The sequence below is a fragment of the Pseudorca crassidens genome, chromosome 9 (genome assembly GCF_039906515.1).
Source record: "Pseudorca crassidens isolate mPseCra1 chromosome 9, mPseCra1.hap1, whole genome shotgun sequence".
Classification (NCBI taxonomy): Eukaryota; Metazoa; Chordata; class Mammalia; order Artiodactyla; family Delphinidae; genus Pseudorca; species Pseudorca crassidens.
The window spans coordinates 27,002,425-27,019,443 of NC_090304.1; the positions used below are offsets into that span (position 1 = coordinate 27,002,425).

General features: G+C 36.6%; 2 protein-coding genes across 3 annotated transcripts in view; one reads left to right on the plus strand and one right to left on the minus strand.

Moving 5' to 3' along the window:
• DNAJC24 (DnaJ heat shock protein family (Hsp40) member C24) overlaps positions 1-10,969 on the minus strand; it is a 60,979-nt gene extending 50,010 nt beyond the window's left edge. For both annotated transcript variants that reach the window (XM_067749532.1, XM_067749531.1), the window contains exons 1-2: positions 10,838-10,969; positions 9,899-10,042 (exon numbers count right to left, since the gene is read on the minus strand). In XM_067749532.1, the coding sequence (XP_067605633.1) occupies positions 9,899-10,009 (111 nt within the window). In that variant the 5' untranslated portion in view covers positions 10,010-10,042; positions 10,838-10,969. The remainder of the gene's footprint in view (positions 1-9,898; positions 10,043-10,837) is intronic.
• Positions 10,783-17,019, plus strand: part of DCDC1 (doublecortin domain containing 1) — a 456,279-nt gene continuing 450,042 nt past the window's right edge. The window contains exon 1 of the mRNA XM_067749533.1: positions 10,783-11,049. Within this exon, the coding sequence (XP_067605634.1) occupies positions 11,011-11,049 (39 nt within the window). The 5' untranslated portion in view covers positions 10,783-11,010. The remainder of the gene's footprint in view (positions 11,050-17,019) is intronic.

A 17,019-nucleotide genomic window follows, 5' to 3' on the forward strand; every position in this document is an offset into this window, starting at 1 on the left:
AAATATGGGAATAATATAACTAATCATTCTTGACCCTAGACCATTTCAAAGCAATGAATTATCATTTAACGTACGTTAAAAAAAACCTAAAAAATAGTTTAAAAATTGATTCATAAAAAAAGAACAACAATGCGCTTTTATTAATAAAGTCCCTATTAATACAATGCTGCTGGGAAATGCTGATTTAATTACCTTTATTTTTATATAGTAATTTATTAGGCAACAGACTTAATGGTATGTGAAATAAATGTCTTTCGAGCTAATTCGGCACTTTACGTTTATATGTATCTTTAAAGCATTCTAAAAGATCTCAATTAGTTAATAAGAATTTTTTCAGAATCACGACCTTGAGTAAGTACTACGTTTACAAAAACTGAAATAAGGAAACAGCATTTACTAAATGAACATGTACTGTAAACTTAGCAGCCTGCGAGTTAGCAATATTTTATCCCAACAACTAATTATGTAGGAGGTGTTAAATTCAAAGTCTTCTCAACTTGGAAAAGTACATGTAATAAATGTGCCTTTTTACAAAAAAGACACAGAATAGTATTTGTCAAATGTAATTTTATTCTCCAACTGTTCTGTGACATTGTCGAAAAACAGACTAAGAAAATACATGGTAATTCAAATTGGAAAGAAAGCTTATGAACTTTAAATTACACTACTTCATTAACTGTACATGAATGAGGTGTTCCACTGAAATCCAGAAAACTGAAAATTATGCCTTTAAACAACTGTAAACCCTTCTGGATGGCAATTATGAGAAGTCTGATATAATGGGAGAGAGTCTAGGGGCAGAGGATATGTGCAAGCCTAGGTTTCACACCTTACTAATTGTGCATTTCAGACAAATCACTTAACTATAACTAAGCGTTGGTTTTCTCAACTGCAAATATGAAGATAATATTAACTAGCTTACAGGACTGCTGAGAGGATAAAAACAGAAAAGACATAAAAGCATTTGTAAACTAGTATAAAGTACTACATACATATGCTACTAATTATATACTTACTACCACATACTTCCTTGCCTTCTTAAACAGAATACACTGAACATAATTTAACCTATGGCCATTAATTCTGAATATAAATTATCGTACTAAGCTGTAAATAGGGACCAAAGGCACTGTGACCCAGGCTAAAGGAGGCCAAGATATTAGGCTGATTGTTTTAATGCCACTTTATAGGTCTGGTTGCCTTCTGCACAGTTAGTTGTTGGCTGAGACTTCCTGCTGCTATCAGCACACTCAGCTACTTATAGGGAACCTTCCCAGAATAATGCTAGTTGGAATTCTCTCTCCTATAATTTGCTGCTCCACTTCCTCCTTCAACAGATAACTCTGTTTTCTCCTTCACAGAGAAAAAAAGAAACCACCAAATGAGAGCTCATCATCTTCCCGCTACCAAACTGACAAATGAACCAGCTCTTGGATCCAACTTTCTTTCTCTCCTATAACAACAGAGACAGAGCCCAGAGCCCTCCCTTCTCTTACCTAAAGGGAATCCTTCCACCTATGCTTTCAGATGCCATTCCCTTCTGACATCTGTCAGTTATCCTCTCTCCCCTACAACTTAAATCCCAAGCTTTCTCTTGGCTACTTCCCATAAAATTTAAACATGCTCAAGTCTCTCCATCTTCTAAAAGGAAAAGCAGGAAAAAGCCTTTAATCACACTCCAGCTACCCTCATTCTCCTCACCTGCCAGCTATACCTCTCCTAGAGAAATAACACTAAATGCACTTTTACTAGGGGAGGGTACCCAAGAGGAAGGGAGGCATGGCAGAGAGAAGGGGAGGCAGGGGTTACAATTAAGACAATTTTGAAACAATAAGTAGAGTTAATCAGGTGAGGTAGGGGAAGGGGCACAGAGAGAGAGCAGTGGCAGGAACAAGCCCTCACTGGAGTAGGTTTAAGAGAGAGATAGGAAGAGAGAGATTGGAAAAAGCAGAGGCAACTTTTGGAAAGTTTTTGCTGCAAAGAACAACAAAGTTGGGGCAAGAGGTGGCGGAAATGGGTTGAGAGAAAAGGTTTTTTTCACAAAGATGGGAGAAATAATGGCACATTTTAATGCAGATAGGAATAATTCAGGAGAAGAGCCAGATTCTACAAATTCAATTGTTTCTTTAAATAGGGAGCGAAGGACTCAAAGAAACCTAATGAACCCAAATCCAAATGAAACGACCCTCCCTAGAAGAGAAAAAAAAATCATCACTGTGTTTACGTTTGGCAGGAGCAGGAAACGAATACTGACACAGATAAGAAGAAAATGAACTTTAATTTTAAAGGCCAAGTGTAGACTGGCACGACAACTTAGAATCCTTCGCCCTCCAAACACAATATAGATTCTGCACCCACCCACCAACTCTATCCTATAGACCTCTGCCAAGTGTTCACAAGTAAGAATAGACACAGGGCAGGTGAGTCAAAAGTCACCCACGAAGCACACGCACAAGTGGCTTTCCCAAGTCAGAAGGCAGGACTGGAGCAGTGAGAGAAACCCTCTAAGGAATCCAGACTTCACACTGAGTACCAGGCAGAGTCATCCACATCTAAGGGAAGAACAGGAAAACTGAGACAGACCACTCCTAACATGCAGGGGACCTGCTGCAGTCCAAGGACAGGGCAGGAGAGCTGAGACAAATCCTGATGGGACTGAGATCTCAAGTTCTGCTACAGGGGCAGTTCTGATCCTGCTCAAACCATTTGAAGCCTATGGTGAAATGAACCACAAAAGCAACAGCAAGCAAAAAAACTCAGCTCAATTACAGACCAGACTGACTTAGACTGCCACACAAGTTGCCTTACAAAGAAGGGGCATGCCCATCCCTGAGAATATAGGTATTCTTTACTTCAGTCTCTACTTTTCATTTACAAACAATTGTGACATTCAATAAAAAAATTATGAGACATGCAAAGAAGCAAGAGAATTTGGTCCATCATCAAGAAAGGATACAGAACTGAAACAGGAGGGAAGGGGGCGGGGCACAACCTTTAAAAGAACGACACAGCTGTTAAGGATACGACAAAAACTGGTTAGAACCAATTAGGCCCAAGATGGAGAAGATTCAACTTCCAGTAGACCTTGAGCCTCATTATACGCTTACTGGGATACATTAGCAAGCTAAATGACACACCCACCAGTGCCATGACAGTTCCAAGGTTAACCATAAAAGGCCAAAAAGTAGGCAGTGGCCCAATTTCTGGAAATCCCAGCCCTTCCCCAAAATAGCTGGAATAATCCTCCCACTTACTAGCCTATGAAATTACCGAGCCCATAAACACCAGCCACCCCATATTTCGGGGTCACTCTCATCTTTTGAGACCGACCACATTCTGTCTATGGTATGTGTATCTCCCAGGGCCTCTCGCCTTCTGAGATGGCCCACATGCTATGGAGTGTGTATCTCTCTCAATATATCTACCTCTTACCTATCACTTTGCCTCTCACTGAATTCCTTCTGTACTGAGACATAAAGAACCTGAGCTTCATTAAGTCCTGAGACCAGGTGTGCAATTTCAATTAAAAGACAGTGGGTTCAAGTCCTAGCCCATGGGTTCAAGTTGCAACCTGAGTTTTGGCTGACTAAGAGTCTTGGTCCATGGGTTCAAGTTCCATTCTGAGTTTTGGCTGTGTTTTGAGTCCCAGCCCGTGGGTTCAAGTCCCAATCTAACTTTTTGCTGGGTTCAATTACCATCTGAATTGCGAGGTTTCAGAAGCAGACCCAGAGATGACCCAGATGTTAGAATTACCAGACAGGGACTTAAAAAAAAACAAAAAACTGTATTAGAGTATCTAGTCGAAGTGGTACACAACACTAGAAAGGAAAAGATGAAAGAGACATGAAAACTATATAAAAAGAGACAGGAGAAATACTAGATACAAAAATTATATAATAAAGAGTAAGAATTTCTTTAATGAGTTTATCAGCAGGTGGACACAGTAGAAGGAAAAATAAAACCAATGAACTTGAAGACAGGGTCATAGAAATTATGCAAACTGAAATAAAAACAGAAAAAAAAAAGACTAGGCGAAAAAAGAACAGAGTATCCAATAGCTGTAGTACAATCTAATATATATGTAATTAGAATCCCAAAAGAAGAAGGAAGAATGGAGCAGAAAAAAAAAATGTGAAGACATAATGGCTGAAAACATTCCAAAACCAAAGAACGAAAGATATCAACCAAAAATCCAAGCTCAGTTAACCCTAGATAGGATAAATGCAAAGTCATCACATTTTAGGCACATGCCAGAGAAACCACTAAAATCAAAAGATAAAGAAAAAATTTTGAAAGCAACCAAAGAGAAAGACACATTAAAAAGAGGATATGAATTACAGCTGACTTCTCATCAGAAACAACTAAGTAGGAATATTTCAAATAAAATAACATTATACTATGGAGTTCATAGCACATATGGAGATAAAATATATGAAAAGCAGAAAAGGGAAGGAAGGTGGTAAATGGAAGTGTACTGTTGTGAGGTTCTTACACTGTGAAGTAATAGTATTTGTTGAAGGTAAATTTGATAACTTAAAGATACATATTATAAACTCTAGAATAATCACTAAACAACATATATATTAATCGAAGCATAACTAAATATTCAACAGAGAAAATAAAATATCAAAAAACACAATTCACCCAAAAGATGCTAAGAAAGGCAAAACAGAGGAACAAAGAGCAAACAGGACAAATCCAAAAAAAGATTATAAATTTAAACCCAAACACTGCCAATAGTTACATTAAATAGAAATTAACTAGGGAGTGGGGGTAATGAGGTGTTGTTCAAAAAATACAAAAAAACTCCCAGTTACAAGAGGAATAAGTTCTAGGGATCTAATGTATAGCATAGTGACCATAGTTAACAATACTGTATAGTATACTTAAAAATAGCTAAGAGATCTTAAAAATTCTCACCACACACACACGCAAAGATAACTATGTGTAGTGACAGATAGGTTAACTAACTTATTGTGTTAACCATTTCCCAATATATATGTATATCAAATCATCATGTTGTACACCATAAACTTACCCAATGTTATGTGTCGATTAGATCTCAGTAAAGCTGGGGGGAAAATGTAAACGGACTAAACACTGCCAATAAAAAGGCAGAGATGGACAGATTGAAATTTTTTAAGATCCCAATTACTCACTATATACAAGAAAACACACATTAAACATAAAAGAGACACACTGAAAGTGAAAGGATAGAAAAAGATAAATCATATAAACACTAAGGATAAGAAAGGTGTGTGGCTAAGAAATATCAAAGTAGACCTCAGGAAGAGTACTATCAGAAATACAGAGGGGAATTTTATAATGATCAAAGGTTCAAATTCATGAAGACAATCTTAAATATATAGCTGTACATAATAAAAAGGATCCCAAATAAAGAAAACAAAAATTAACACAATTAAAGAGAAAAACTGACAAATCCACAATCACAGGCAAAGACGTTATGCCCTTCTCTCAGAAACTGATAAAACAAATCGACAAAAAAAGAAATCAATAAGGATATAAAATATTTGAATGCTATCAGCTTGACTTAATAGACATTTATTAGACATTTATTATTAACAGCAGAATGCATATTTTTCAAGTGCATCGGAACATTCACTAAGATAGACCAGATGCTAGGCCATAAAAAAGTTTTAATTAATATAGAGGAATGAAATCATACCAAATATATTTTCTAATCACAACAGAATTAAATTAGAAATCAATAAAGAAAGTTCTGAATATTTTCCAATATTTAGAAATTAAACAATGTACTTCCTAGTAACCTACAGGTCAAAGAAAACTATTACAGGAGAAATTTTAAAACAGTTTGAACTGAATAACAAAAATACACATATCAAAATTTGTGGGATGTAGCTAAAGCAGGGCTCCTGGCTTAGAGAGAAATTTATAACTTTAAGTGACTATGTAAGTATGTAAGAAAAGAAGATAGGTGTACAATGAATGATGCGTGTTTCTACATTTATAAACTAGGCAAATAAAAGCAAGTAAGTAGAAGAAAGGATATCATAAAATTAAAAGCAGAGACCAAGTGAAGAGAAATAACAAATATAAAAATATCAACGAAGTAAAAGTTGTTCTTGGCAAAGATTAAAGAAATAGATAAACCTCTAGCAAGCCTCATCAGGAAAAAAGAAATAGATAACACAAATTACCAATATAAAGAATCAAAGGGAAAACATAACTACATAACTTAAGCAATAAAAGGAGAGTAAGAAGATAGTATGAACATTATGACAATAAGACTTCTTAAATGAAGTGGAAAAATTCTTGAAAAACACAATTCACCTATGTTGACAAAACAGAAAATAGAAAATCTGAATAGCCCTATAGCCTCCAAATATAATTAAATTCATAATTGCAAAATTTCCTACAAAGAAAACTTCAGGCCCAGATGACTTCCCTAGTAAATTCTATTAAACATTTAAATAAGAAACAATGGCAATCTTACACAAACTTTTTCAGAAAAGACAGAAAATGGAATCATTTCCCAATTCTTTTATGGAGCCAGCATAACCATGACACTAAATTTAGACACAGACATACAAGAAAAGAAAATTATACCAGTATACACCATGAACCTAGACATAAAAGAACAGCAGCTGGAATCCTGCAATACATAAAAAACACAATACTTCATGAACAAGTAAGATTTGTTTATCCTAGGTATGCAAAATAAGTTTAACATAAGAAAAATCAATATAATTCAGTATATTAATAGGTTAAATAAGGAAAACTAATACATGCAAACTTCAAGAAATGTAAAAAAAAAATCTAATAAAGTTGAATACCCATTCATGATAAATACTCTCAGCGGCTAGGAATAGGAAAAATTTCCCCAGCCTGATAAAGGGCATCTTAAAAAACACAGCTAACACTCTATTTAATAGTAAAATATTGAAGGTTTCCCCCCTAAAATCAGGAGCAAGGCAAGGATATTTCCTCTCACACTTCAGTTGAACACTGTAATAGAAGCACATAACTAGTGCTTTAAAGCAAGAAAAATAAATAAAAGGCATACAGATTACAAAGAATTAAAGCTCTCTTCATTTGCAAATGGCATAATTGTGTTGGTATAAAATTCTAAGGAATCTACAAAAACAGCTACAGGACAACTGACAAGCAAATTACCAAGACTGTGGGATACAAGATCATTATATAAAAATAAACTACCAAAAACATTTCTAAAAACTAGAAATAAATCTAAAGAAAGACGTGTAATACTACACTGAAAGTTCTAAAATATTTCTGAGAAATTAAAGATGACTCAAGTTATGGAGAGATCTAACATATTCATGGATTAGAAGACTCAGTATTGTTAAATATTACTAAATGTCCATTCTGCTAAAATGGATATATATTCAATACAGTCACAATTAAAATTCAAGCAGTATTTTTTAATAGAAATGTATAAGCTGATTCTAAATGTCTACGTACATGTAAGCAATCTAAAATAACCAAAATTAATTTGAAGAGAAAAATAAGATTAGAGAATTTAACTTTATGTGACTTTAAAACTGACTATAAACCTAGAGTAATCAAGAAAAATGTATTAGTAAAAGGATAAACAAATATATTCAACAGAATAGGGTCCAAAAATAGACCCATCTTGCCAAAACAATCCAATGGAGAGAGGAAAATCTTTTCAATAAATGAGGAACAACTGGATATCCATACTTAGAGAAAAACAAAAACATGACTTCCTATATCACACGATACATAAAAACCAGAGGTCTAAAAGTAAAAGCAAACTATATATCTTCTAGAAGAAAACACAGGAGAATATTTTCATAACCTTCTTAGAGAAGACACAGAAAGCACAAATCATAAAACAAAAATTTGATAAATTATATTTCACCAAAACAAAAAACTTCTCATCAAAAAGCACCATTAAGGAAATGAGCTGGCAAGCCATAGGCTAGGAGAAAATACATACAATACATACACGAGCTCAAGAATATATTTAATTTTTAAAAACGAGCCTTCACAAAAGAAAATTATACAGATGGCTAAAATCACATTAAAAAAGAGCTTAACATCATTAGCCATCAGAGAAATACAAAATAAAACCACAATGAGATTTCACTATAAACACAGGAGGACTGTGCAGGGGTTCTCAATGAGATACGGAGGTTTGCAATTTTTAGAGCCAGGAGACATTTGTAGTTGTTACTGGCATCTAGAATGCTGCTAAACATCCTATAATGCACTGGACAGCCCCACATAACAGTTATCCTGCCCAAAATGTCAATGGTGGCAAAACTGAAAAACCTCTAATAGATTAATTGAAAGAGACTAATAGCATCAAATATTGGAGAAGATGTAGAGCAACTGGAACTCTCTGATATATTACTAGAGGGTATGCAAAATGGTTCATTCACTCTGTTTGACATTTGACAGATATTACCATATTAAGTGCAAATGGCTTCTTGTCAAATTAAACGCCAAACGGCCTACAAGGCCCTGCATGATCTAAACCCAGTCTACTTCTCCAGCCTCATCTCTCAGTTAACTGAGGCACAAGGATGATACAGTATTAGGAAATTTTTCAAAAAAGTCTACTTGATGGGCTTCCCTGGTGGCGCAGTGGTTGAGAGTCCGCCTGCCGATGCAGGGGACACGGGTTTGTGCCCCGGTCCGGGAAGATCCCAAGTGCTGCGGAGCGGCTGGGCCCGTGAGCCATGGCCGCTGAGCCTGTGCGTCCGGACCCTGTTGCTCCGCAACGGGAGAGGCCACAACAGTGAGAGGCCCGCGTACCGCAAAAAAAAAAAAAAAAAAGTCTACTTGATTTTACTGACAGAAATCTTAAAAATACTGAGACAAAAGAAACCTTAACATCATTTAGCTCAACTTATTACCTAAAGCAGAGATAAATAATACATTCTTGACAGTGAAACATCTACTGTCTCTCACAATGAACACTAAGTTATGCCAAAAATCTCATAGATCTATTTGATAAAAACTAGAGAAACAACTAATGTTATATAAATAATGGTCCTCTACTCTTTTTGTAAACTGAGTTAACTGGAGACCATTATAGTTAGTGATACTGGCTTAATAAACCCCACAATATAGGCTGAAAAAATTAATATGGTAGTTTAGAAAGATACTATCTATTTATAAATACCACAACTCATTTCACAAAAGAATGGAATCAGGTGAAAAAGTGTTTAACTGGCCTAAGTCAGTATTATTCAATAAAAATATACTGCAAACTATAAATGCAAGACACATATGCAATGTTTAAAAAGCAGATGAAGTCAATTTTGATAATACATTTATTGTATATGCAAATATATGCACATATATTATGTACAAAATATGCAAAATAGCCAATATAACCAAAATATTATCACTTCAACGTTTAATCAACATAATATTTTTAGACTATTTTATATTCCTTTTCTGTACTAAGTCTTCAAAATCCAATGTGTGTTTTATACTTACAGCACACCTCATTTTGGACTAGCCAAGTTTCAAGTGCATAACAGCCACATGTAGCTAGTGTCTACTGGATGCTAATGTCGCTTATAACATGACACACTTCAAGGAATTTTACATGGATTATTTCATTTAATCCTCCCTGAGGAACATACAGGGGAAAGTAACTTGCCCAAGTTCTCAAGGTTAGTTAGGGGTAGAATCAGGATTTTAACTTAATCAGCATGACTCAGATCTGGTACAAACCACCATGCTATCTCACCTCAAATCAACTTTTTTCTTTTACAATATTACTGAAACTTTCAGTTAACCAAATTAATACTTTGATTCCTGCTTTGATATTACATATTCATTTTACGGACACCTAAATTTCCGGTCACATAAAAAACCTGATTTTCCCCCTATGATTTAGAAAATGAAAGAAAAGACTTACCATTAATATGAGTTTTTGATACTTTTGCTTCAGGTCTGACACACTTGCAGATGGGTCTGCCTCCAGAATGCTGTACCAATCCTTTTTTGGTATCTGCTCAAATGCCATCATCCCTCGAACAAGAAGTGGGCCTTCTCAGATCAACTGAATAGAAATATTAATGACAATTCATTACGGTTTGAGTGTATCTAAGAATTAACTAGGTACAGCTTCCCTAAGTTCTGTAATATTTAATTAAGTCACGATTATAATGCAAACCTGAAGTATATATTTTCATTCAAGTCGCCCCAAGAATTTCATATATGAGTATACAGACAAGTGTGAAAAACCTGATAGCTTCATGATATACGCTTACATCTTAAATTAATAAGTATACAACAGCATTAAAAAAAAATAGAAATCGATGATGAACCCGAATGGTGGATGACCCTCTAAGCAAGGTTATTTCTGCTAGTCTCTTGATAAAAGCGACACACAGTAAGTACTCACTAAACACACTAGAGTTTAACAAATGTTTACAAAAAGAATAAATATTCTTAAAAAGCAAAACGAAGAATTAAAATGAATTTCGGAGCATTCCCTCTTAATGTCTCCAGTTCACTTCTTTTCTTCCAGATTACCTTAAAAGAATAACATGCGAAACTGGCAGTCAGCACCGGCAGGTAGAGAGCAACAGTCCCTCGGTTATCGGAGAGGCGCTCAGACCTCCCAAAGAGCTCCTGAACCTGTTCACTGGAGGATACGGCAGCCCTCCAGCAACCGAAAAGACCCCTCTAGGAGCCCCAGAACCAGGAAACCTCTTCCCACAGCCATGAACTTAACGAGACATCCGGGGCTTCCTCAAAATTGGGACTCGGAAATCCTCTGCATTCACAGTCGGCTCTGTAGCCCAGCCACAGGCCGGTACTCTCTCCTGGCTTCACTAGATATCAAACTTACCAAACTTAGTAGAGCCACAGGCGCTCACTCCTCTCCGGCCGCATTCCAAACCTCGGAATCCGTTTCTACTTCCGCCGGAAGTCATTGCCCTGACGCGATCACGTTTCTAGCCGAGCCGCAGTGGCTGAGGCACCGATCGGAAGCGCCGTTCCGCCCCCCTGGACGCGGTCGCTATGGTAACCCAGTCACCGCTTCCACGGAGTTTACCAACCGTAAGTGCCCGAGCTTTGGAAAAAGGCGTTCTTCGCCTCGTTCTAACTCGCTCTTATCCTGGCTCCCCGAATGTCGCTTCTCTTCTCTTCCTCAGCGAGCACCCCCATCCCCCGGGCTTCCTCCGCCTTCCCCAAAGCTTCCTCCGCTTACTCTACCCAACGCCGAACGTAGTACTATGGCGGGGGATGGGGGGGTGAAGTGGGGGTACTGTTGGGATTGGCGGGATGAAAAGGATGAGGAGAACTGATTCCTCCCGTCTCCCAAGACTTCCTTTGGAATGTTCTCATTTCAAAATTAAGAGAACTAAAACGTATGCTGAGTAAAGTTTTTCAGTTTTAATATTTTTTTCTGGAAGAGATGTTCAACTTAGTTATTTCTTTTAGATTTTAGCAACCAACTTGAAAAATGATAACTTTTCAAAATCCTTTCACTCTCTTAGCAAGTCGTCCTGTTCCCAGGGTAGCCATGCTATCTTTCAAGCTCACAGAAAAAGCAGAATAAAACGCTCGCTTTGAGACTGTTGTTGGGCACTCCAAATGGGCACTTAGTTTTTTTGTTAGCTTTTTCCTTCTTCCCTCTCCCTTTCATTTGTTCTGTGTTCCCTTGTATTCTCAAACCTCTGTGCTGCTTACCTTATATTGACTATTCTTTCTTGCACTGTACCTGGAGGTGAAAATTCATCTTAGTTCTCCGCAGCATGATATAAATCTCACTTGGAGATGTTAAGGTAGTTTTTTTGTTGTCACTGCTTAGATTTGCTTTCCTTCTTCTTTTTTTATCTTTCTTCTACCAAACCTCCGTTTGAGAAGCCGTCAAGACAAACCCTAAGCACATTGAAGAAGATATTTTGATATGGTCAATTATTTAATGATGGTATGAACAATAAAGAATAACTGGATGATACAGGAAAGTTTAAAAATCTAAAGAGAAAAGTATAGTTTAGGTTCTTCATAGGATTTTGTCATGTTTAAGGGCAGACACAACGAGCATTATACTAAGTCAGAGGATCTGGTTTTCAGTCCTGGTTCTAACATACCTTCTGTGTGGCCCTAAGGATACCTAAAACGACAGATTTAAGTGTTCTTCTGAAAACCTTCCTATACAGTACTATCAGAAAGGCACCCACTTGAATTTTTTTTTTTCCGGTACGCGAGCCTCCCACAGCTGCGGCCTCTCCCGCCGCGGAGCACAGGCTCCGAACGCACAGGCCCAGCGGCCATGGCCCACGGGCCCAGCCGCCTCGCGGCATGCGGGACCCTCCCGGACTGGGGCACGGACCCGCGTCTCCCACATCGGCAGGCGGGCCCCCAACAACTGCGCCACCAGGGAAGCCCCCACTTGAATTTTTACAGCCCTCAAACTTCCCTTTTCCACTGCATAGTCCTTCTTTGTATAGATAGTTATGCTCAGGCCCTTCAGTTTTTATAGAAAGAGCACTTTATTTTGATTTATGAATCCATTAGTGTATTGTGTTCTCTCTTTTATTCCTTTTTTTGAACAAACATCTGAAAACTCTAATCACAGTACCTCAATTTTTCCAATTTACATTTATATATATATATTTATTTGAATATAGAGATACACATTTTTGTCCCCACCAAATTCCAAATGTTCTTTCATTTCATATCAACATACTTTAGTTTGCATCCCTAAAGCATACTTTAGTTTGCACCTTTTTCTTTCATCTCCATAAAGTCATTATTCCACCAAAATTATCAATAATTCACTGATGTTATCCAAATCTACTGCTTATTTATATTTCCTTAGTTGTCTCAGAAATGTCTTTTTATTTGCTCGCGTCATGATCCAAAATCTATACATTGCAATTGGTTGTTCTGTCTCTTAAATATCTTTTAAGCTATAGCAGCCCCAATTCTTCACTACTACCTTGTTTTTTATTTCTTTTTCTGCCATTGGCTTATTGAAAAAACAGATCAGTTGTCCTACCATCTGAATTTATACCAGAATAAACTTGTCTGTTTATTTATACCAGAATAAACTTCTTTAAATACTTTAAACACTTTTTACATAAATCCTTGCTCATTAGTCTTCCTTCATTTTTTCATTTTTTTAGAGCACTACTGTCCAAAGGAAATGCAGTGTAAGCCACAAATGCAAACCACACATGTGATTTTCTTTTATGACATCATCATTGGGGTATAATTGCTTTACAATGTTGTTAGTTTCTGCTGTATAACAAAGTGAATCAGGCATATGTATACATATATCCCCATATCCCTCCCCTCCCTCTTGCCTCTCCCTCCCACCCTCCCTATCCCACCCCCCTAGGTGGTCACAAACCACTGAGCTGATCTCCCTGTTCTATGTGGCTGCTTCCCACTAGCTATCTATTTTACATTGGGTAGTGTATATATGTCAATGCTACTCTCTCACTTCGTCCCAGCTTACCCTTCCCCCTCCTCGTTTCCTGAAGTCCATTCTCTATGTCTGCATCTTTATTCCTGTCCTGCCCCTAGGTTCATCAGAACCATTTTTTTTTTTTTAGATTCCATATATATGTGTTAGCATACGGTGTTTGTTTTTCTCTTTCTGACTTACTTCACTCTGTATGACAGTCTCTAGGTCCATCCACCTCACTACAAATAACTCAATTTTGTTTCTTTTTATGGCTGAGTAATATTCCATTGTATATATGTGCCACATCTTCTTTATCCATTCATCTGTCGATGGACACTTAGATTGCTTCCATGTCCTGGATATTGTAAATAGTGCTGCAATGAACATTGCGGTACATGTCTCTTTTTGAAATATGGTCGTCTCAGGGTATATGCCCAGTAGTGGGATTGCTGGGTCGTATGGTAGTTCTATTTTCAGGTTTTTAAGGAACCTCCATACTGTTCTCCATAATGGCTCTATCAATTTACATTCCCACCAACAGAGCAAGAGGGTTCCCGTTTCTCCACACCCTCTCCAGCATTTATTGTTTGTAGATTTTTTGATGATGGCCATTCTGACTGGTGTGAAGTGGTACCTCATTGTAGTTTTGATTTGCATTTCTCTAATGATTAGTGATGTTGAGTGTCCTTTCATGTGTTTGTTGGCAATCTGTATATCTTCTTTGGAGAAATGTCTATTTAGGTCTTCTGCCCATTTTTGGATTGGGTTTTTTGTTTTTTTGATATTGAGCTCATGAGCTGCTTGTATATTTTGGAGATTAATGCTTTGTCAGTTGCTTCGTTTGCAAATATTTTCTCCCATTCTGAGGGTTGTCTTTTCGTCTTATTTATGGTTTCCTTTGCTGTGCAAAAGCTTTAAGTTTCATTAGGTCCCATTTGTTTATTTATTTTTTTATTTCCATTTCTCTAGGAGGTGGGTCAGAAAGGATCCTGATCTGACTTATGTCATAGTGTTCTACCTGTGTTTTCCTCTAAGAGTTTTATAGTGTCTGGCCTTACATTTAATGCATTTCACACATGTGAGTTTAAATTTCTCAGTAGCTACATTAGGAAAATAAAAAGAAACAAGTGAAATGGATTTTAATGATTTATTTATTTAACCCAGTATATCCAGAGTATGATCATTTCAAAATGTAATCAGTATAAAAATTATTAATGAAAAAAAATTATTAATGAAATATTTTACATTCTTTTTTCATACTGAAATCTTCAAAAGCCGGTGTGTATTTTACCTGTACAGCTCACCTCAATTTGGACTAGCTACCTTTCAAGTGCTAATAGCCACATCTAACTAGTGACTGTCAAACAGGGCAGGTCTAGAGGATAAAGTCCTACCTCCTTAACCCAATATTCCTCCCCAATATGATCCTACTTTTCCAGTCTCATCACCTATTACCTCTGTACATGAAACAATTAAACAATTTGGATATTTTCTCGGTACTTCATAATTTTGTTCAGATGGTTTGATGGTTCCTCTTGCTTATAACATCATAGCTCTTTTCTTCCTCCTATCAGTTTTATTCCTCCTTTAAGACCTATCTGTTCTATCAAGTCTTTTATGGTGGCCCAGTCCTTAGAAATTACTTCCTCCTCTCAACTTTCATAGCAGTCCTGGGTGTACTCCACATTTGTACTCATCCTAAACCACAGTGTATTTTTACACACTTTCAGATGTATTTCTAATTTCCAAATCAGATTGTAAACTCTCTGAGGGCAGAAACATCTCTCAGAGAAACTAAGCACCTGCTTTGCTGCCACATTCTCTGGAATTCTAATGATGTGTGTCTACAGTAGTTTTGTTTCTCACTATTTTAAGAAGGTAATTTATTCATTTTATGTAAAGCAAATATAACATAAATATAAACTGTGTTAGCATAATGGTTATGAGCATGAACTCTGGGGTCAGACTGCATAGGTTTGAATCCAGATTCTGCCTTGTACTGGTTAAATGAACACTTTAAGTTAATTAATCTCTGTGCCTTAGTTTCTTCCTCTATAAAATAGAGATAATAATAGTATTGCCTTCATAGGTTTGTTGTGAGGATTAAATGAGTTAATAGTGTCTGAAAGTAAGTACTCAGTAAAGATTAGGTATTGTTATTATTAATAATGAAATATTTGTTGCTCAGTTTTGATATATTAGAACATTAAGAATTCATAACAGTATTTTAGGAGTTTCCAAACAGAGCAAATGAAAGCCACAAACTATTGAACTGGAAAAATGAAACCAAACCCAAATATTTGTTGAACTGTAGTTTGCTAGATGCATTAGAAGCATGGGCAGAAACCTCTTAATTCCTGTGTCATCAGCGTCTAACATAAGCCAAGAAGGCATACATTAACTATTTGATTTCAAGATGATTCATCAAGTACTATATCTAGAGCTAGATATAGATATAGATATAAATATAGTTATATAGATATAGCAGAGGTTTGAGACCATTTGTTGTAGTGATAGCAATCACATTCTTATTCAATTTATCACTTTAGTACTTGCCTACACATAAACTTACTAATGTCCACCGTACGTTAACAAATTCTTACCTTGAGATCATATTAGTAAATTGTGCTTCTTATTGATGGATATTTGCCATATATACAGCATACTTCTGTTAATTATTTCTTAGCCTAGGATTATACTGATATTTACTTAGCTCTCTCTACTGGTTTCATTACCAACTCTTCTTTAATTTCCTTGATCTTATTATCTCTGAATTTTTAGGATTTTTATGTCAGTGAACTAAGCTATATTTATTTTTATTTAATTATTTACTTATTTTTTTCCGGTACGCGGGCCTCTCACGGCTGTGGCCTCTCCCGTTGCGGAGCACAGGCTCCGGACGCGCAGGCCCAGTGGCCGTGGCTCACGGGCCCAGCCGCTCCACGGCATGTGGGATTCTCCTGGACCGGGGCACAAACCCGCATCCCCTGCATCGGCAGGCGGACTCTCAACCACTGCGCCACCAGGGAAGCCCTAAGCTATATTTATTTTTAAGTACCACAGAATATTATGGTTATACACTGAAATTAGATGATTGCCCCTAGAGCAACTTAAGAGTCTATTGGCTAGTGATGAGATTAAAAAAAACACAAAAACAAAACCACAATGACATAGTACATATATAGCCTTCATTCACTTATTCATTCACTCAACAAATATTTGTTGTCTACTAGGTGTCCCACGCTGTTACAAGAAACACAAAACAGAGTTGGCTGTAGCCCTCTCAAAATCTTAAAGTTTATCTGGGTAGACAGACAAGCAACTGAAATAACTGTGCCAAGTGCTTTGCCAGAGGAAATACAGGTTATTTAATTGCCGTAGTTAATAACTTGCAGTTATGTGAATAGAATTAGGCAGATTACTTGACTGATTGAAATCTTTGAATCAAAATGAGTCTAATCCAGGAAGATACATGGAAGTGCTAAGTTTTAAATAATGCTGTGGCAGAGAGGAGAGATGAATGAGTAGAATTAGAGAAATTTCCTTTTTTTTCTTTTTTCTTTTTTTTTGGCCAATTATCTTAAAAGTTTAGACAGTATTGAGAATCAGCT